The sequence below is a fragment of the Manis pentadactyla genome, chromosome 9 (genome assembly GCF_030020395.1).
Source record: "Manis pentadactyla isolate mManPen7 chromosome 9, mManPen7.hap1, whole genome shotgun sequence".
NCBI lineage: Eukaryota > Metazoa > Chordata > Mammalia > Pholidota > Manidae > Manis > Manis pentadactyla.
This window is the reverse complement of record NC_080027.1, coordinates 107,819,714-107,842,513: the sequence shown is the minus strand read 5'-3', so window position 1 is coordinate 107,842,513 and position 22,800 is coordinate 107,819,714. Positions and strand designations below refer to the sequence as shown.

Below are 22,800 nucleotides of genomic sequence, written 5' to 3'. Positions count from 1 at the left end.
AAGCTTTTACTTTAAGATTAGGAAAAACACCAAAAAAAACCACTGAGAAACAGGCAATGAACTTAAATAGACATTTTTACAAAAGAGATACAAATGGCCAACAGACACGTGACAAGATGCTCAACATCAATAATCAGGGAAATGCAAATCAAAAGGTACAATGAGATCCCACCAATATGGATGGCTAGTGTCAAAAAGACAGGAAAAAAACAACTGATGGTGACAATGTGAAGAAAAGGGTAGCCTTGTGCACTATTGGTGGGAATGTAAATTGGTGCAGCCACTACGGAAAACAGTATAGAGGTACCTCAAAAAATGTAAAAGTAGAAAATAACATACAATACAGTAATTCCACTTTTGGCTATTTACCCAAAGAAAACAAACTCAGTAATTTGAAAAGATAAATGCACCCCTCTGATTATACAACATTATGCCAAGATAAGGAAGGAACTTAAGTGTCCATCAGTAGATGAGTGGATAAAGGTGTGATGCATATAATCAGTGGAGTATTACTCAGCCATAAAAAAAGAATGAACTCCCACTTCTATTCAACATGGTACTGGAGGTCCTAGCCATGGCAATCAGACAACACAAATAAATAAAAAGCGACCCATATTGGTAAGGAAGAAGTTAAACTGTCACTGTTTGCAGGTGACATGATACTGAAAAACCATAAAGAATCTACCCCAAAACTACTAGAACTAAATAAATGAATTCAGCAAAGTAGCAAGATACAAAATTAATACACAGAAATCTGTTGCATTCCTATATACTAGTGATGAACTTGCACAAAGAAAAATCAGGAAAACAATTACATTTACAATGGCATCAAAAAGAATAAAATACCTAGGAATAAACTTAACCAAAGAGGTGAAAGACCTATACCCTGAAAACTGTAAGACAATCATGAGAAAAATTAAAGAAGACATTAATAAATAGAAATACATCCCATGCTCATGGATAGGAAGAATAAATATTGTTAAAATGGCCATCCTGCCTAAAGCAATATACAGATTCAATGCAATCCCTATCAAAATACTGATGGCATTCTTCAATGATAACTAATAGTTCTAAAATTCAAATGAAACCACAAAAGACCCTGAAGAGCCAAAGCAATCCTGAGAAGGAAGAATAAAAGCAGGGGGATTACACTCTCCGATTTCAAGCTCTACTACAAAGCCACAGTAAAATCAAGACAATTTGGTACTGGCACAAGAACAGACCCATAGATCAATGGAACGGAATAGGGAGCCCAGATACAAACCCAAGCATATATGGTCAATTAATATACAATAAAGGAGCCATGGACATACAATGGGGAAACGACAGCCTCTTCAACAGCTGGTGTTGGCAAAACTGAACAGCTACATGTGAGAGAGTGAAACTGGATCATTGTCTAACTCCATACATAAAAGTAAAGTCGAAATGGATCAAAGACCTGAATGCAAGGCATGAAACCATAAAACTCTTGGAAGAAAACACAGGCAAAAATCCCTTGAGTATAAACATGAGCAACTTTTTCATGAACATATCTCCTCAGTCAAGGGAAACAAAAGCAAAAATGAACAAATGGGACTATATCAAACTAAAAAGCTTCTTCTGTACAGCAAAGGACACCATCAGCAGAACAAAAAGGCAACCTACAGTATGGGAGAATATATTCATAAATGACATCTGATAAGGGGTTAACATATATAAAAATATATAAAGAATTCACACACCTCAACACCTAAAAAGCAAATAATCTGATTAAAAAGTGGGCAGAGGATCTGAACAGACAGTTCTCCAAAGAAGAAATTCAGATGGCCAACAAGCACATGAAAAGATGCTCCACGTCACTAATCATCATGGAAAAAATGCAAATTAAAACCACAATGAGATATCACCTCACAATAGTTAGGATGCAACATCCAAAGGACAAGGAACAAAAAATGCTGGCGAGGATGTGGAAAAAGGAGAACTCTCCTACACTGTTGGTGGGAATGTAAATTAGTTCAACCACTGTGGAAAGCAATATGGAAGCTTCTAAAAAAACCAATGATAGAAATACCATTTGAGCCAGGAATTCCACTCCTAGGAATTTACCTGAGCAAAACAAGATCCCAGATTCAAAAAGACATATCCACCCCTATGTTTATCGCAGTGCTATTTACAATAGCCAAGACATGGAAGCAACCGGTGTCCATCAGTAGCTGAATGGATAAAGAAGTTGTGATACATACATACCATGGAATATTATTCAGCCATAAGAAGAAAACAAATCCTACCATTTGCAACAGCAAGGATGGAGTTAGAGGGTATTATGCTCAGTGAAATAAGACTGGTGGAGAAAGACAAGTACCAAATGAGTTCACTCATGTGAAGTATAACAAAGCAAAACTGATGGAACAAAACAGCAGCAGACTTACAGACTAGTTGTTACCAAAGGGAAGAGGTTGAGGGGTGGTTAGGAAGGAGAAGGAAGGGGATTAAAGGGCATTATGATTAACACACATAATGTAGAGGGGGCATGGGGAAGGCAGTATAGCACAGAGAAGATAAGAAGTGACTCTAGCATCTTCCTATGCTGATGGACAGACACTGCAATGGGGTGTTGGGGTGGACTTGTTAATGTGGGTTAATGTAGACCACAATGTTGCTCATGTGAAACCTTCATAAGATTATATATCAATGATACCTTAATAAAAAAAAAATTTATTTTAAGAGAATGAAATCTTGCCATTTGTGACAACATGGATGGACCTAGAATATATCATGCTTTGTAAGTAAAGTCAGTCCGAGATAAACAAAAATACCATTAAGATTTCACTTTTATCTGGAAACTAATGAAACTAACAAACTAACAAAAACCAAACTAACAAAAATACGGAAGCAGGTTTATAAATATAGGTTGGGGAGAGCAAAAGGGGAGGACAATGCAGGGATAGGTGAAGGGGATAATGGAGTACAAACTTCCAGTTATAAAGTCCAAGGGTTCGAAAGTATACCACAGGAAATATAGTCAATAGCATCGCAATAACTTTTTATGGCGACAGATGGTAACTATACTTATCATGGTAAACATTTCATAATGTAATTGTTGAACCACTATGTTGTGCACCTAAAATTAATATAATATTCTATGTCAACTATATTTCAATTAAAAAAAAATCTGGCCCTCATGGATTCCTCTAAACCAATTATTTAACACTGGGAGTCTGCCCCCAGGGGACATGCAGCAATCAGGGAGACTTTTCTAGTTGTCCTAACTCAAGAATGGGGGTTGTGCTGCTGGTATCTCATTGTTAGAGGCCAGGATGCACAAGACAAATGATTACCCAGCCCAAAATGTCAATAGCAACGAGGTTAAATTCTCTCTCACTCCATTTACTTTCAGTGTAAACATCATCCATAGCTGGACTTCCTCCATTCTAAACTTAACACTCTGTGCTTTACTTCCACCCTACTACCTGAAAGCACCTTTCCACTGCTTCTCTGCCAGGCAAATGCCTATTTTTAATACCCAATATTAAATGTCATCTCTAATATGACAGAAAGTTATTAGTACTTTTGTCTATCCTATTTAATGTGTAAACACTGCACTATATTGCCCACCTCTTTCATTCACTTGTTTATTCAAAAAAATATGGAGCACTTACTATGTATTAGATAATTATGGGAGTGACCGTGATTAGCTAACTAGCTATAAGACACAATCCTTGATCTCAACAAATTTGCAGTGTAGTGTGGAAGATACACAAATATCTAACACATACCCCATCAAAGGGACAGATAGAAGAATTTAAGTAAATCTTGGAGAGCAATCAGGGAAGGTTACTAAAAGTCTGGGAGAGGGGGAAGGGAAGAGAGGAGGTATCTGATAGGAAACTTTACCAACGCTTAATGAGTAAAAAAAGTAAAGAAAACTATCAACTTAATACAGCTGCAAGCTTCTAGAGAGTACAGAGTATGTATGTCTTGTTCACTGCTATGTCCTCAGCACCTGCCACATAGTAGCTGTTCATCTCTCTAGAAAAAAATAACTAGAATGAATTAAGCTAGGAACTTGAGGTACAGTCAGCAAGATGGGAGAAAAAGAGTGACAAAAGAGATTTCAAAATGTGGTCAACGGCAACCTCTGCGTTGCGGAGATCAAACTAAGGTCTAAACTATTTCCTGGATTTAAAATCAGGAGATGACTAATGATTTTAATAAAGCCCATTTCAGTGGCCTGGTTGGACTAGGCTCAAGAGAACAGTGAACTAAATAGTGGATACAAAGATAAGCATAAATATACACCATCTGGAGTCCCAGAAAGCAAACTTGAGTGAAAGGCAAATAAACTGGCCTAAGCCTGGAAGTACGCTTCATTTATAAGATAGATGGAAAAAAAGTCAAAATGAGCATGGATGTACACGCATGAGTAAATCAAAGGTGCTCAGATGGAATGACATTCTATTTTCCTTGCAACTTTATGAATGGCCAAATTAACCAGTACCCATGTTACCTGGCAAGATGGAGTTAAATACACACAGGACCAGAACACGGGCGCTGAAGGGCTCCTGTTTGATATTACGAAACAAGGGGGCACAGAGCCTTTCAAAGATGTAGTACACATAAAAAAGGCAACCAAAAACCTGAAACATAACAAACATATAATTATAATATGACAGCTTGGTAATAAGGGAAGATAGTTATTTTTTCCTTCAAAGGAAGCTACATACAAATTACCTATATATTCCATTTTACACTGTATATAAGATTGTCAAATTCTAAGCCTGCAGAGATATTACTCAAGCTTCATTTCTACCATACCTCTTACCAATTCTTTACCAAATGGCATTTTTAAAAGAACACTCTTAGAACCCCTTTTTCTTGCTACATGAAATTCTTAACAGAAGAAATTACTTCATAAATGGGTATTTGATTGAGACAGGAATTTTAAATGGGATCTTCTGGGATTTTTTTATTCTGATTAAGGGACTGGGAGAGGCATGGGCACAGTGTCAGATCTCCCTCACAGACATGTATGCCCCAAAATAAGAAACCAGGAGTGGAGGGAGAAAGTCATGTAGATTCTTACTGAAGCAACCAAATGGAATTACTTTAATTAAAATAAAGTCTTTTACTGGAGAAAATTACTCTTGATGTTGGCAAAACAAACACCATTCACTGTACTGAGAATAGTTTAAAAGGCTTCTGAGAGAGTTCTAGAGCTCCAGTAGATGTGAGTTTACCCTCACTTTAAAAAGATTAAATTATTATAGATAACAATCCCCATCTTCCAATCAACAAATTAGTTCAAAAAAAAAAACTTACCTGTGCAAACTGCATAGCAACATAACCCCACCTTACAGTGGGAGTCCTGAAAAGGAGGAACAAAGCAAGTTTTCTAAATAAAATGAAGAACTGACCTTTAACAAAGATTCTCACAATATCTTCCCAGATAGAACATCACTTTGGGGTATGAAATACAATTGAAGAATTATGGCAATCAAGCTGGATTGCTAGAATCAGCAGCTTGGGCTTCCCATGCCAGGGAGAAAATTAAAATTTATTTTCTATTCTCTGTAGCCCCGCATGCACTGGTCCCTGCCCACCTACCCCACCTCACGTCACACTTCGGGTGCTCAGCACGTTTCTCTTGTGCAGTGCCGTTACCTGGGATAGTGGTCCCGGTAAATGAGGGTAGGTGCAAACAGGAAGTACAGGTACTGGTTGACGGTGGGTACTGGGGCAGTGCCTAGGAAAGGAAAACTTCGCTTAGGTCAGAGACTCTTCAACTGCTCTCAGCAAAACTAATAGGGAATATAAGGAAGCACAGAACAGGGAAGAATCAATCTACCTCTTAGCTCCCGTTGTTTCCTCCTGCTCTCCCAAAATGATGACCTCTTATTCTTACCATAACTGAATGCCACCAATCCCTCTAATTTTTATTCCTATGACTTTAGACATAACTCCTAAAGCTTGAAGTAGCAATTCAAAAGAGTCAGTACATATGGATGTAATGAGTCTATGAATATTCAATAAAAGTAATGCAAAATTACAGTGCTTAATGATCAGTGTTTTTAAATTGCAGGTACAGTGGCAGAATAGGAACACCCAGGAATTAGGGAGATAATCTTCCAAATCAATATTGATCCTATTTATTTAAAATTAAACATAATGTCTACAGAATGTAATATGCCATCCCAGTGAACACCAAAGGTTGAAAAACCCTATGAATAATCCTTTGACCTAATGGAATTACATACTTGATTTCTCATTAGCTGATTTTAGTACCCGAGGCACATTCTCTCTGACAAATGAATGGGCCTTCATTATCAAACGAATCTACAAAAGGAGGGGGGAAAAAAAGATGAATTTTGTATCATGCCTATGTGTTGTCTCCTACCAGCAATCCCAGAACAGCACTAGATTATAGTCATATAAAGAATTTGATTTTGCATATACCAACTCAAGTTCACTTTTACAGAATAAAGCACATGAAAAGTAAATTCTAAAGAAGGATGTGTTATTCCTCAAATTATTTTGCACCCTACAGCCCTATTACAGGTACACTACAAATTAAGAAATTAAAGGCCTACTTAAAGAAAGACTCCCGAAATGGTTCCACCATCAAACAGCATTACCGACAGCCAGTAAAAGTCAGAAATGTCTGAAGGGTGTACAAACCAAATAAATCCCTTATTTAGATGGGGCTGGTTACATGGCAAAATAATGAATCTGAACTTCAAAAGTGGCGTTTTGAATTATTTTGTAATAGAAATGTTTTAGAATTTATATATGACTTCTTCAAAAAGCAATAACAACGTTTGAATTCATCTACAACAGTTCAATATAATTTATTTCAATTATCAAGAATCAGAGAATGCCGACACCAGAACAAATTTCAAGAGGTAAGATTATCTAGTTTAACACGTTAATTTTATCCAACTAATACAATTAAAAATTAACAGATTTAGCAGTCTTTTATTGTTATTATTACTAAACTAAGCATAGCATTGTATTGCACAACACTCAAAACCTTACCTGTTCCAGTATAACAATGAACCGGGAAGCTGGTGGCAGTGTATACGCTAATACAACGTATGTTGGTCCAAAACCTAGAACTCCAATCTGGAAGACCATAAAAAGCAAGCAGTGGAAGAGAGAATAGATCACTGGATGAGTACTCTTGCTGTAGCCTCTGGCCCAATGTTGAAAGATAAAGTAGGGAATTGAAAGTGTACATAAGAACATGGCCCACCATGTCCACATAGCAACAGGAAGTTTGCCAAAAGCATAAGATATGAGACTGAACTCAAGGACCAGCCTGAGGAGAAAAGCACAGAGAAAAAACACAGGAGTAAATTTTTAATATGCACTGATTGACAGAATTCAAAATCGTCAGACCCAAAACTCTCTACCTTAGTAAACACAACATTCATACACTGAAGTAATGAATGTAACAGTTATGCTAGACAGAGAACTGCTTCCAAGCCTTCACAGTATATCTCAACAACAAATTTTCTAGAAGTCCTAACATCCGGTCTTTGGACATAAGGTACCCAAGATAACCTAAAATAGTAAGACTTTTTTAAAACTTCTCAAAGATTAGATTCTCAGTAAATAAAACTCAAATATTCTACAGCAGTAAATATTTAAAAGCATTCAGATAGCAACCACTATTATGCACAAAAGATGATTTCTCAGAAGGAAATAGACTTGATTTAAAAAAATCTATTAATATATTATACCATTACCTCAAAATTTAATTCTAATAATTCAACGTATAATTACCATAGTCACTTTTAAAGTTACAATTTAATTTTTGTATTAAAAAGAGATGCTTTCTTAAACATTAAATTCCAATAAGCTACTTATTAATAACCCTTAAAAACATGTAGTAGAAATATCAATAAATCATATATATATACAAAATTCTCCCATTTAGGTATATTACTTACAAACTACTAATGACAGATCATTTTAAAAGTAAATATAATGAAACATTCAATATTCTGCTTAATTAATACTTTTCAGGAGAGAAGTCTAACCCTCACATGAGCTGCTTTGAGATTTTCTGGGGCATATTTAACCAAATCATCCTTTACCAAAATGCAAATATAGTGAAAACTCCCAACACCCCATGCATTAACTAGTCTAACTCCCTTTTCTTGTCTTACCTTCCTTCATCAATGTAATCTACTACAAGTGTGCTGAGGATAAAGAGAATGAGGAGGGCAATAAACATGTGATATATTGTCCTGATGTGGTCCACCTCAAACAGCTCACTGTAATTCAAACAAATACAATAATCTGTATTTAATTTTAAAACATCATATATTAAAAACTTTACTTTGAAGCAGTTCAGAAGATGCTTTAATCCACTCTCTAAAACAGTGACCATGGAATATTAAACCGGGTAAAAAGTTTATTTTAAAGATCCAATTCTTATACTCCACCCCCTATGCTTAACTAATATGTATTAGGTACTATCTATCTATTTCCAAGATTAAGATTCCCATGTATGCATTTCTATGATGATGATAACCAAGTACGTCTTACATATTTAAAAACTTAACCATTTACAAATGCTTTTTATTTTCTATCCTCATTGACCTTGTTTATTTAACTGGACTAATTTTCTTATAAAGCACAGCAATGACTTTCTAGATGACTTTTTCTCAGTCAAGTTTTTATTTTTGACTGAAACAAGTTTTTTTGCTCTGTTTTTGTAAAGATGTATGCTCATCTAAGTAACATTTTTAGGAATCTAAAATACTATTAAATCTCCAGATTAAGGATCTTCAAATTCTAATAAAATCCCACACATAGAATGTGTTTTATTTCCTGTTCCTAATAATTGTTTTATTTTCTCTTTTATGTGAAAGGCCTGTATTTCACCCTAGATAAGTATTTTAAAAGCCAAATCTCTTCAGACAACAGTGTGGCAAAGCACTGAAATGGATTCTACATTACATGTTCAGAAAGCTTTGGCCTTCTCATCAAAGTTAAATAAAACACATCACTTTTGGTGGGTAGAAAGTGGATTTTGGTAAACCTCAAGATGCATTTTAAAAGCTGTTAAGACACTCAGATAATTTTTCACCAGCCCACCTATTTCAGACCTATGTTAATATAGGTTAAATCATAGCAGTATTATAATGAATAAATGGATGAGTAAATAAATAAATGCCCTACTCAGAGAGCATTACAAAAGAAATGCCTACACAAAGTGCACCTTTAACTTTCAGTTCACAAATGAGGTCACCACAATTAGTTTACATTGCCTAATTTCTTTTCCCCATAAAATCCATACAACCAGCATTCTAAAACAAGTGAATCTGAGAAAACTATCAAATCTCTAATCTGGCTAGCCAGAGAAGAGACGAGAAAATTTACATATCAAGAAGGCCACAACCAACACTCTCTCCATAGTTTTACCTAATGAGAAAACTTCCTTCTAGCTCTTGGGGTACCCAATTTTCTGCAGGACAACATCAAGGAATTTATCAGAGGCCAGATAACTACTCTGATCTCTAACTCTTTCTTTGAAATGAGATAAAGAACCCAAAGATCAGAAAGAAGGAGCAAGAGAGCAAGAGTACGAAAAAGTATCAAAATGAGAAATTTACAGGGATACGGAACAAACTTATTAAACATTCACTGATTAAACAATGACTAACAAGCAGACTACTCCGATTTTTTAAAACTCAAACTAATAATATAAGCAACTAAACATACTCACTCTAAGAGAGATCGCCTTGTAATAAAAATCTTTCCATGTTCTGGAGGTGCTCTCAGATCTCTGGTAAGAGCAAACAAGTAAACCAAGATGTAAATATTTCTAGTGCTATAAGAAATCTAAACCTATGAATAAGAGGAAGAATATTACCAATTACAGTATTTTAACATTCTCTAACTACTTTCTCATGATTACCCAGGGATGGTGTTATGGGTTTCATTTGTTTATTTCATTTACTCCTAAACTAGGCAATGAGGCAAGGACTAGTGCGTATCCGGTTAGAAAGAATGTCATTTAGGCACACCAAACGAGAACAGCACTCAAAGGGGCTCCACAGCCCAGCCCCTATGGACATGCACTTCTGGCCTCACATGCCGACAACCACTCTTCCTTCTTGTAAACATCCCCAAGGTCACGGACAGGCCTCCAGTCAAACCTGCAGGCCAGTTCACAGGCTGTTATTGGTCAGCCCTCCAAAACTGCACCATGTTTATGATACCCTCCCAAATGTCAAAGGATTTCCAACAATCCCAGCAGCTCCCTGATCTTAAAGATTGCCTCCAGGTACTAAAACCTCACTTTTTTTATTTTTTGCAAATTAAGTTTATTCTATAAAAATAAGACAAGCAATTGTTCATTTTCTTTTTCACTCAGAGTACAGGTTTAGAATTAAAGTAGCAACAGGGTGATTGACAAATTCTGTCTAACTGGCTTTTTTTCTTTTTTGTTTTTAAACCTCACAGTTTAATATCTTGCATTATTATTTATTTTGGGGCTTTCCGCACTACCATTAGCACTTCTGTTAACTATTAAATAAAGGTCAAAACTGTCCTTCAGAACAGGAGACTGACAGACGGCAAAGGCATAAACAGAAGCAAGCACAGAATTGGCAAATGAGCACATACTGGCCTTTGGTAGCCTCCACTCTATTGCTCTGAATGACTGACCAATTCAAAGAACATATACTAAATGCACTGTACTTTATTACGAGTGTTGTATAGAATCCAATGGAGAGGCAATATCACGATGTGGTAAAGAGCATGGACCCTGGAGCCAGACTCTGGGTTCAAATCCCCACTGTGTAATCTGGGACAAAATCTAACTGCTCTGTGCTTCAGTTTCCTTATCTGTAACATGCTGGTAGTTACCAATCTACCTCACAGGGTCACTGTTTAGTTGAAACGTAGAGCCCCCAGCAAGTGTGGCTGTATTACTGTATTAACCAGCACCGTCTTAAATAAAATATGCATGCTTGTTAGAATCCACGTATTACAATGAAGAAACCCATACTGCAAGTGGTTAAATGATCTAAAACAGTAATGAAAACTAATGCTAGGTAGGGTGCGGACCCAGGCATCTCAACCGCAGTCTAATCCCTGAGCTATGCTAGGGTACAGGGATTAGTTTGCATTAGAACAAACTAATACTTACGGGGTTCTATGGTTGTTCTCTCCTTCAAAAACAGAAAAGGTCGTGACAGCACACCCACCATTGTCTAATGATGCCGATTTTTCAATGAGATTGGTCACAAAATCATCAAAGTGACTGCCAACTTCCTTCATAAAAAATGGCTTCAATTCCTGGAATTTTAAAACAAGGGAAAAACATTAGGAACTGACACATGCTTATGGGTTATGAACATTTTTCTAAAGGGTTCTCTTTAACAGGGCTGGGTCAAAAGAAATTCATGTTAAGTTCACAGGAATAAAAACAGAACAATGATTTCTACAGCTGACATGTAGTTTCAGAAATGACTACAGAAAAGGCAACATAATGGTAAGTGTCATTCTAAAAATTTATACCCTTTTAAGTGTAAAGCAAGACATAGAAGTAATCACTCCTAAATGGGCTGCTACAAATGACATACAGAAACCACACAACAGAAATGAAAAAATGAAAGCCTTTTTTTCTCTTCCAATTTTTATCTGAAGAACAAAAAGTAAAAAATCAGTGTTGTATCGCAATATACGATTTTAAGTCCTCTTTCTTCTCAAGCAAACCCTTCACCCCCAAGTACCACTGTATTTTAGATCATGTCATACAGTTGTTTATCCCGTCCTCCCACAGCTATATATTTATCTAATACACACACACACACACACACTCTCTCTCTCTCTCTCATAACATAGAACTGTTAAAAAATTTGTTCCCAGATGATTTTTAACATCTTAAAAATACATATGCACAGTTTCTGAAAAGTTGTAAAGTAAAAAAATATTTCTTCAGATTGTAATAGGCCACCTACTGTGTGGATGCTCAAATTATAAATATGGGTATTAGGCAGAAAGACAGCTATGAGTGGGATGAAAAGAGGGTGAAGCCCACCAAGAACTCAGGAAATTAATCAGATAAAGCCAGAGAGCCAGAAAGGGACCTTGACATTGTGAGTTCATTCCACATGCTCTGAATCTGGACTGACCTTGAGACTTGCCCTAGCAGGTGAGACAGCGCAGACACTAGACAAGCATGATTAATTTTTCTAATAATGCGGAGATTAGCATAAGAATGGAAGGGACTTATTTTAAGGCTAAGATTCCACTTCTGAAAGAGAATTGGGAAGTTAGATTCTTCGGTAATCAGCCAAGGACTTATCTTAAGGCAAGGCAAGCAGTCTTAACTGATGTGTTCCCAACACTTCGTAGTGGCCACTATCTTAGAGAGGAACAAGGTTTGTCCTACAGAACTACCTAGAGGACTGGCTATAGACAACGACATTCTGTCTCTCACCCAGAGAGAGAATCATGAGATGAGACCACCAGACAAACCTACACCCCCAACCCTTAACCTTTATCCCATTCTTGAAACTCCTTAAAAGCCAGAATCCCAGCTTTGGGGCACGCCTCGTCCTCAGGTTGCCCACACTCCACTTTCTTGGAGTGTGTATTTTCAAAAGACTTTTTACTGCTCAACTTACTACCCTTTGTCTCTGCGCTCTTCCAGTGGTGTCTCTTTCACTTTGCTATTCATTCCATTCTGTTTGGCAGACTTTAAGCTTAAGTCTTCACTCTCTGTTCTACTTGAGACAGCAAGTAAACCTGCCTTTATCTACCTTGACTCTAGCCATTCCTCCCTTCGAGTATTTCAAATAAAACTTTCATTCTGCTTCACTGCTGTGTCTCTGCCCTTCAATTCTTTGTTGTGGTGAGGACAAGAACCAAGGAGAGCTCATCACCCAAACATAGGAGCTTTTAAATTATCAGGACTCATCTACATAAAGGAAAACAAAGTGTTACTGATCCTTCTAGGGAAAAAAAAAAGGGCTCTTTCCTCTATTTAGATATTTCTAAAATATCTGAAGCAGCATTTTTCTAGATTCTGTTATACCAAGAGTTTAAGTCCTTTAAAAGTAAAACCTAAAAATGTCAATGTATCTAATGGAACTATAGGAAGGCTTTTCAGACTGCTCTCCCAGCTCCCAAACACTTCTGCGTCCTGGGCAGTGAGAATACATGAAGTCCAAGCTCTTAAAAGACAGCTGGTGCAGATGGAAAATACATCACAGACAAATGATGCACAGTAGACCACCTAAGTGTCACCTGAGGAATTGGTATCAGTTTAGCAAACAAAGAGAACAAGGATGAGATGATTAGAAATGTCGTTTTTGAGCTGGGAGTGAGCTGCAATCTTGAAGGACGAGTAAGGATTTAACAGGAAGTGAAAAATGACTGGAAAGCACAATGTGATGGAAAACACAGAGGTAAGAAAGAATCAACTGAAACAAAAAATGTGAATGATGTGGGTTGGTTTTAAGGACAAAATATAGAAGACCCTATGTCCCCTTGAAGAAAGGATAAAGAGCTTTTATAAAATTATTCTTTCATATTAAGGTTATATAACAGTATTTTATTTTAGTTCCTTTTGCTTGTTCCATTTCAATTATGTGCCCAACTCCATATCAAAAATTTTCAATAGGATGCTTCTCCAACCAGAAAAAGAAAAACAAACAAAAAAAGACACAAAGGAAAAAAAGGTTCTTTTCTCATTTATTCTCTCATTTAATTGGACTGATTAATAAACAGGCCTTTTCTTCCAGCTGCAAAAAATGCTGTCCCATGTAGAAATACACTGAAAGGGAAGAATGGAAAGAATTCATTCATCCCACCAGGTGCTAGGTAGGTACCGTTCTGGGCACTGTTCTAGGGGCTGGAGATACAATGATGAAAAAGACCAAGTCCTTGTCCTTAAGAACTTAAAACTCCAGGAGGGTATAGGCAGGATATCTGGTCCCAGACGGTGTGACAGAAAGAAAGCAGAGGGATGGGGTGGGGTGTTGTTACTTTTTTAGAGAGGTCAAGGAAAGCCTCAAAGATAAGATGACATTGGAGAAGATTTGAAGAAGGTAAGAGGACAAGTTAGTGGCTATCTGTGGGGAAAGCACAAAGAAGAAAGAAGTGGGAATGTAAAAAACCTTGAGGCAGGAACACGCTGTGCCTGTCGGAGAGTAACAGCAAGCAAGAAGGACGTCATAGCCTCAGCCTCAACAAGAGTGATAAGAGTTCAGGTCAGAAAAGAAGCTGAGCTTAAACCATGTAAGGCCTTAACATTTACCTACCCCCTACCCACTTCAGTCCACTGAAATTTTACAAAACATTAAAAAAAAGAAGTCTGGAATGCTGAGATGAGGTAAACAGAATCAGGCCCCTTCTCTTAGCCAGGATTCCTCAGACTCTGGAACCAGCCCTTCACAGTTAAATCATGGGTTAAGTAGACAAGCAACACAGAGAAAAAAAACAATAACAGTAATAATAATGAATGTTACACAAATGTCAGTAAAAGCTTTTGAAATCAGGTCCTAATCCACTGACCTCCAGATGAATAGTCAATTCATGGCATAAGCTCTCGTGCTGTACACACTACTCACCCAGAGACTCATATCATACCTGCAGAATGATAGTCAGGTACAGTGCTGTGCATTTTGGCAGGGTTTTTTGTTTGGGGGCTTCTAAAAAAAAATTCACACAACAGTGAGTCTCTGCCATACATCCCAAAAAAAGTGTACCTTCCAGTCATGTAAGAAGAAAACGTACAGCATTCTCCTTACCCTTGCCCTCCTTACCAACTGTACCCTTTTCTTTCCCCCCTTCCTCCACATGCTCCAACATTCTTTCCTTCTTCTCCAGTCATTCTGCAAAAAGGATGGCCCTTATTATCCCAACCTGATACCTGACTTCAGGAACCACACAGATTTAGGTAACAAGGAGTACCTCGCTTACCAGCACCTATGAGGATGAACAAGACACACACAGCCCTGCTCTTGCTGAGCTCACTGGCCATCAGTGAGGAAAGACAGAGCTAAAGTATTAATGGTTCAGTGACTGCCACAAAGAAAGAACAGCTCAGAGTGATGGGAGAGCAGAAAGGGAAGGAAGTAAAAGAATAAAAACCACAGACATCTCAACAGCATGAGGGCCAGTTAAGGTGGTGACAGATATGTCTCCTGTAACTTTCTTTCACAACACTACCCCACTCTCTGACACCCCAGACAGTACAGAACACTGCTTGGGTATACAGAGCTAAAAAGGTTCCTATTTAAATGTGATTCATTCATATATTTTCTTGCAGTAAAATTTATATGTGGGTATGACATAATGATGTACAAGAAATAAGAGTTTTGTCATTTAGATGTATTTGGTCTTCCAACCAGTTACTGAAAATGCTTATCATAAAGGTGATTATGTTATTAAAGAAGGTGATTCATTACCACCCCCAAGGATGGTACAAACACAAACAACCATATGATCGGATGGTGGGAAATTTCAGTCCCACCCACCTCGACCTCTGGGAGAGGGGCTGGAGGCTGAATCAGCCAATAGCCAGTGACTTAGCCAATCATGACTGGGTAGCAAAGACTCCATTAAGGACTCCAGAGAACAGCCTTTTGGTCCTTTTCAGAGAGCTTCCACACCTGGGGAATCAGATGCCACTGAACCAGCCTGAGCTCCTGAAGGACAGAAGCTCATTTGTTCAGGACCTCGCCATACGTATCTCATCATCTGGCTATCAATTCACATCCTTTAGTAAGCTGGCAAACCTACGTAGAAGTGTTGCCCTGAGTTCTGCAAGCTGCTCTAGCAAATTAATCAAAACTGAGGATGATGTCCTGGGAACCTTCTGTCTGTGGTGGGGGTAGGAACCAGCCTGAGGCTTGTCACTGGTGTCTGCAGTGAGGGGTAGAGGTGGTATTGTAGGACTGGGCCCTTAGCCTGTGGGATCTGATGCTATCTCCAAGAGAGATAGTATCACAATTAATGGGAGACAGTGGCAGAATTCAGTTAACTTCTCAATACCCTGCTGGTGTCTGAGAACTGGCTGAGAGAGATCCAGCAATTACTTGGAATGGGTCTGGGAACTCTAAAGAAGTACGTAGTTCAGGAATCCATACTTCAGCTAGTACAATACTAAAGAAAAATAAGAAATACAAGCTTTTGGCTAGGCACAGCTGGATTCAAATTCTACCTCCACCACGAGTGGGTCTAAACCAAACGATTTCACCTTTCTGAGCAGTTAACTTACATGCAAAACTGAGATGAATAGATGAGTAACATCTAACTTGTTAAACTGTTGTGTGAAAAATAATTTTTTAAGCCCCCAAACAAAAAACCCTGCAAAAATGCACAGCACAGTAGCTGACTATCATTTTACAGGTATTTGCTGCTCCAACCCCTCCCTGCTCAGTCAGAGCTAACCTATGAAGAAGAAGAAAAAAAAATGTACTGCAGTAATTTAAGCAAATGATATCACTCAGTACTATTACTATTAAAAGGCAACTGTTTAAACCTGCTACATTCCTATACATAGTATTATACTAACTAGATGCTAAATGTTCATTTCTAATGCCTTTCTCCTCTTTATCGGAGGAATCAAAAGTTGACAGAAGAACTCTACTGTGGATACCATCAAGCATCCTTAGCTGCCTTCTTTCATGTAGCCAAGTACTGATGAAAATAAGGACTGACTGCTTATTACTGTTAGTGCCTTTACAAGCACGAGTTTATGACAATACAGTACAAGAAGTATTCCACTTCAGCCTTGTTAAATAACATCAAATTTGTTAATCAGAACCTCAAATGTGATCACAGTAAATCTGTATCAGTAACCTGGAAAGGAGGTTGAAAGTTACAGGTGTTCTAATTTGCATATGTTTTTCAATCTTGTCTTCATTAATATTAATTTTATTCAGCCCATGGACTACAACTGTCCTAACATGATAGATGGACAGTATGATGGAAGGAGGCAGGCAGTTAACTAGAAACTAGGAAAGCAGGTTGCTTAGATAATCTACTAAACAGAATCACTGGATTTTAGAGCTCAAAGAAACCTCATTTTAAAAGTAAGCAGTTTAACAAAATAAACTCTAAGATTCTAGGAATGGGCACCACCACGACGCAACATCCTGTGGCTGGACCAGTGAGGACACAGGCTAGTTACAGGTGAGGCTGCAGAAACAGAAAGGAGCTAGATCCTGATAGACGTCAAGCATTTTCTGAATTTTTCATTTTATCCTAAGGGCAATTGGAAACCAATGATGTTTTAAACACAAAGTTCATAAACATGTCCAGATGTGTATTTTAGATAACTTCTAAAAATGCTTCCAAGTAGAGGTTACTTGGAAAGAGTTTTAAAATAAGAGAAGAGCAGGGTCATTGATGGATAGATAAAATAACCTTTCAAAGGCATGAAGGCATGGGGAAAAAAAGTAGATGGAAGAATACATACACAAAAACACATACTCTGAGTAAGAAATTATACTCTGACTCCACAAGGTCATTTTGCTAGTCCGTGAGTGACTTGTTTCTCTGATTCACTGTCTGGCTTTGCACAGAGAATCTTTTAACCTCATAGTGGCATGGAACGAGGAACCTGATCTTTTTGGGCAAAAACAGGTAATACAGTGTTTAGGTCTTAAACTAAACTGACTCAATAGAGGTCTCCCCTAACAATTCACTCTGAAGTTACTGCATTTTGTTCTTTTCCTTCGTTGCACTTAATACACTTTGAAAGTCTGTGTATTTCTGTATTTTGCTATCTTAATGTCTAGCCCCCATCTGACTTTAGACATCATGTCTTTTTGTTAACCACTGTACATCCAGCGCTCACCAAAGCAACTAGCAAGACTGTAGGTGTTAAATACATTTCTAAACAGCTTTTGAAACCAACCCTGGCACCAAAACTCCTACTCATACCACTGCTGGATTTATCCAATGTCTATTATAAAGCAGAAAGTAGTTATCTAAGACAACTACCCAGCCCTGATTTCTTCCTAGAAACTATGAATGGATGGAGACCAAAAATCACCATTATTATTGTTGGCAATGGCTAGAATTCACTGACCACTATACGTTATATCCTCTCTTAGGGGCTTTTATATATTATTTCTAGTCTCAAAACAATCTTTGAAGCAAGCAATATGATTCCTCTTTTATGTATGGGAGAGCTAAGCTTGAACAAGTGTATAACTTATCCAAGGTCACAGAACTTGAAGCTGTAGAACCAGAGTCAGAACCCCAGTCTATATGACCTCAGGAGTTCACATAACATTATACTGCTCTCCACTGTACTTTAGCTGAAGTATTTCCTAAATGATTAGCACTATAAGCAAGAACAAATCCTAAAAAAAAGTCGATGTAACATTAAGCCTGAAAATGGTACATAATCTAATGAAAAGTAAGGTGTTATTTAGTTTAGTTCTACTGCAAACATTCACCTGAACACATCAATGGGTAAAAGGTTTACAATGTAATAAACTCCTCTTCCATATCGGGGGTGAGGGCGAGGCTTGTTTGGAAGTCTTTAGTGTCACTATTACATATTCTTAGTACAGGGAACCAAAGGTTCAAGATAAACAAGCAACAAATGAAATTTTCAATTCCTTTTATTTAAAATAAAATTCATCCTAGGCTGTCTCCTAATTTAGACTACAATATTCTTGATGTCACATTTTTGTCGGTCTAAACTGGGCCAAAACACATTTATGTGTATTTATCTATTTATATAGCTTCTTATCTTAACTATCCAAATGGTGTATTTTGCTGGTATCTTCATCGTCTTTCCCTATCTCCTTCATTTCATTAGCCATTGTTAAATGCTAGAAAACCACAAAGCAGTAAAAATACATTCCTAGTAAAGTTATCAAATGATATATCCATACAAAATGACTATTACAAAATCACTTTTCCAAAGAATATTTGAACAGAAAAAACCCACAAAATAGTAAGAAAAATACACAAATAAACACATACACTTGATGCTGATTTTGCTAACATAACAATGATGTACATGCTGGCATGTATCTACAAGGATCTATGTGTAGGATGAAGAAGGAAAACAAATTATTGGAAGGAAACCAAAGTAATCTCCAAGTGGTGAGCATATGGGTGGTAACTGTTTTCTTTGTATACACTGTCTCATAAATTTTCTGTAATAAGTCTATACTACTCCTACAATCAGGAAAAAAAATTATATAAGAAAATATATACTGCCTGTTCTTAAAGCAACCCTATATATTAATAAGACTTGGGCATATTTTTTTAATAATGTATTTAATCTAATCTAAGATGTCACTGATTTTTATTTGGCACTAAGAAATTAAAAAGTTGCTAAGTGTATTACTCTACATAGCACACTGTTTTCTTTTTGTTGGAGATACTAAAATATTAGGAAAAAAAGTGGTCCTCAATAAATGGTAAGCAAAATATTACCATTTGATTAGTATTGCTATTTTGAATACTGATTCAATGTAAAATAGACTAAAAGCCACTATTGTTATTGTTGGCAATGGCTGTAATTCACTGACCACTATATGTGGTCATCGGTAAGGTTGTTAACAAAGCTCTAAAATTATATAACTTCACAAATACCAACTTACAGTGACATCACTTTACAGCTTTCAAAGACCATTTTTAAGGTAGCTAATTCATTGTGGTTCCTCTTGCTTATCCATTTTATACATAGTGTTCTCTGCTAGCATGAAGACAGAACCCACAACACTTAAGAATCCCAGCACCTAACACACTGCCATGAATTAAGGAACCAAGTAGTTAATTCATGGGAGTAAACAACTAAACACTCCTAAGAGAGCTATACGGTAGGTATCTTTCTGCATTTTTTAAGAGATGAAATCTTAACAATGAATTTATTTTCCCGAGTTTCATCAAAGTGCATTAGAGACTAAGAGATCTATGTATTTAGATAGAGTACAGAAAGCCAAAAAGGGAAATTAAAAGAATGCAATCACACTTACATAGCCAAAAGGAAAGATCTGACCAGATCAGGCACAGGAAAGTAAAATGGACAGCTGTAGCAGAGACTTAGCTGTCAACCTATCATCCCCACCTCCCCACCCCCCACCCACCTTAGCACTAGAATCCCTGATTTTTACCCGAGCACACGACTGCCCAGAATAATCTCTTAGTCTCCCTTTGCACCTAGGTGAGGCCACATGTCCAAGTTCTTGCCAATGAGATACAGGCAGAACTGGTTTGACAAAACCTCCAGAAAACATCCTTAAAAGATAGCTGGTACCTGTTCCTTGCCCCGCCTTCTTTCCCTTGCTCAATCCTGCTCCCTGAAACTCAGATGAAAATGCCTGGAACCATCTGGACAAGGAGAAGGAAGATCCCAGCCTATGAATGAGGAAACCAGAGTCCCTGGGAACCACAGAAATCACCATACCAGCTCTGGACTTCCTACCTCTGGATCACTTACATAAAAGGGAAACAGACTTTTACCTTGTTTAAGCCAAAATTACTCGTGTTTATCTTGAGTTACTGTTATAGTACAAGCTCGTCTCAATTTATAGCCAAAAACTTTTTTTACAAGAGGTTAATCAAGTGAGTGATAAACCATGAAGTCAATGCGGACATGCCATCTGAGTCTTACTCATGAGTTTGTTCATTTAATGGTTGGGCAATAGCACAAGGTACTAATGTGAAAAACAATGCTTGAAATGCCCTAAGAAGCAAGTGTAATTATGTTGCAACAAACATGTATTTTAGGATGTAGAAATAGGAAACAATTTTTCATCCCTTCAGTTTTCACATTAGACCTAATATTCCCTCGATACAATTGTGTACATTAACAACAGTTCTACAAATATTAACTGTAAAGATACTCCCTTTTCTCTTCTCAACATAATCACTTTTCTCTGCTAACTGTCCTCAACAGTGAAGACAGGCACCTAGTCTAGGCCAGGGTGGTACTATATCCCCTGCCCTCTGGCTAAAATCCAGTTCTGTCTCATGAATCTGAAAACTCTGAGGCTGGAAAGACTGACTGGAAATCTTATTAACTGAAGATTTCAGAAATACGTTAACTCTTGCTACTCAAATCCTTTCTCTTTCCAACACTTGAGAGTTCAACTTCTCCTAGGATTCTATGAAATACATTAGTATCTTTCAAACACATTTCCTTTTATGTTTAAATAAGCCAAAGGGGTTTCTGTTCCCTGAAACCGAAATAAACAGCTTAACTAAAACAATGTACAGCAAAGCCAATTTATCTATTAGCCTGACCTGGTTGGGAGTTAATCACTTACATCTCCCCTGGATGTTCTGAGATATTTTGTCTTGTCACAACGCAATTCTAAGGCTTTCAAAAGGTCATGTCTCCAGGTTACACAATGTATGATCCTACTAGCACCCTATTTTTTTAAGTACTTAAAACTTTATGACAACATCTAGAAGTAGCCTTCATAGACTCAATGAGTTCAACCCACTGTCATCAACCTCCCTCATTCCTCTTCCCTTCAGACTGAAGAGCTTGCTCAGTACTTGACAACCTTCTCCACACCTATCCTTAATATGAGCTCCTCTATATTTCTAAATGTTCACAGACAGCTCTTTGTAGGTCACCAGATCTTAGCAACTCAAAATATAGGACACCCAGTTAAATTTGAGCTTGATGAACAACAATTAAGTTTTTGTCTGTCTTGAATACTGCATGATAACTAAAAAAACTGCTGCTTATCTGAAATTCAGATTTAACTAGGCACACCATATTGTATCTGACAACTCTAGCTCTGTGGAGCTGAATAAGTTGCCCAGTAAGATCTAGAGACTACCCATTCTCTTTACAACAGGAAGTAGTGAATTAGGAGCACAAAGTTGGAGTTAGCTACTGTTAGAAAAAAATGAAACGACAAAACAAATGGAGTCATTTGCTTCCCGCCCTCCGAACTAAGACTGAGTTAGTTTCAACCTATTCCAGGAATGTCATCTTTCAACAGTCAATCAGGAATTTTCTGGTCAGCACCTATGAGGTCATCTGGGGCAATGGGCCCTTCTCCATCCCCCAAAAGATGAGGTAATCTGTATGGTAAGGCCCCCCGCTGTAGGGAAAGTGACCTTGCCTGAAACAATCCTTTCTTTTCTTAGTAACTTCTTATCCTACCTCCTTCCTATAAACACCATCAGCAGCCACCTCTCTACTTGCCAGATGGGATGATACCTGATTCATGAAATCACTTAATAAAGCCAATTAGATCTTAACATTTACTCAGCTCAATTTTGGTTTTTGACACTATGTAATTATAACACAGACTGCAGGGCTGAAGGGGATCTTGGAGATAACCAGCCCAACGCTCTCACTGTAAAGATTAGGGAAGACTGTCCAGTAAAGGTAAATGACAACTGCACTGCAGCCTGACACCAAATTACAAACATCTAGAAAGATTCCTGTCATTTGTTTTAAAAATTATTCCTCAAAACCCTCAACTGACAAAAACAAGTAAATTTCATGGCTCTGTACAATACTCACATACCTGTCACCTTAATGGCCATTTTCCTTTAGTAAATGTCAACCAATAAAGCAAACCAACAACAAAATGTAACCAGTTCAAGAACACCCTTATAAGTGGAATAATTTAAATAAATAAGATTATGCATGTAAAACATGGAGTACCTCACCCTTATAGATCCTAATAGGACCTCCAGACTCCCTTCTCCCTGCCCTTTGTTTACTCAGTCTACAACACTAAAATACTACAGTAGCTTCCTATCTGGTCTCATCATCTCCAAATTCTATAAATTATCCTCAACTTCAGTATCACAACAGCATTCCTAATATACCTCTCTCAAAATCATTCCTACTAATAA

General features: G+C 37.4%; 1 protein-coding gene across 2 annotated transcripts in view; it reads right to left on the bottom strand.

The window, feature by feature from the left end:
- SOAT1 (sterol O-acyltransferase 1) overlaps window positions 1-22,800 on the bottom strand; it is a 61,565-nt gene that overhangs the window by 7,638 nt on the left and 31,127 nt on the right. For both annotated transcript variants that reach the window (XM_036916790.2, XM_036916791.2), the window contains exons 4-11: window positions 11,141-11,289; window positions 9,713-9,772; window positions 8,148-8,255; window positions 7,012-7,294; window positions 6,234-6,312; window positions 5,641-5,722; window positions 5,299-5,344; window positions 4,487-4,616 (exon numbers count right to left, since the gene is read on the bottom strand). In XM_036916790.2, the coding sequence (XP_036772685.1) occupies window positions 4,487-4,616; window positions 5,299-5,344; window positions 5,641-5,722; window positions 6,234-6,312; window positions 7,012-7,294; window positions 8,148-8,255; window positions 9,713-9,772; window positions 11,141-11,289 (937 nt within the window). The remainder of the gene's footprint in view (window positions 1-4,486; window positions 4,617-5,298; window positions 5,345-5,640; window positions 5,723-6,233; window positions 6,313-7,011; window positions 7,295-8,147; window positions 8,256-9,712; window positions 9,773-11,140; window positions 11,290-22,800) is intronic.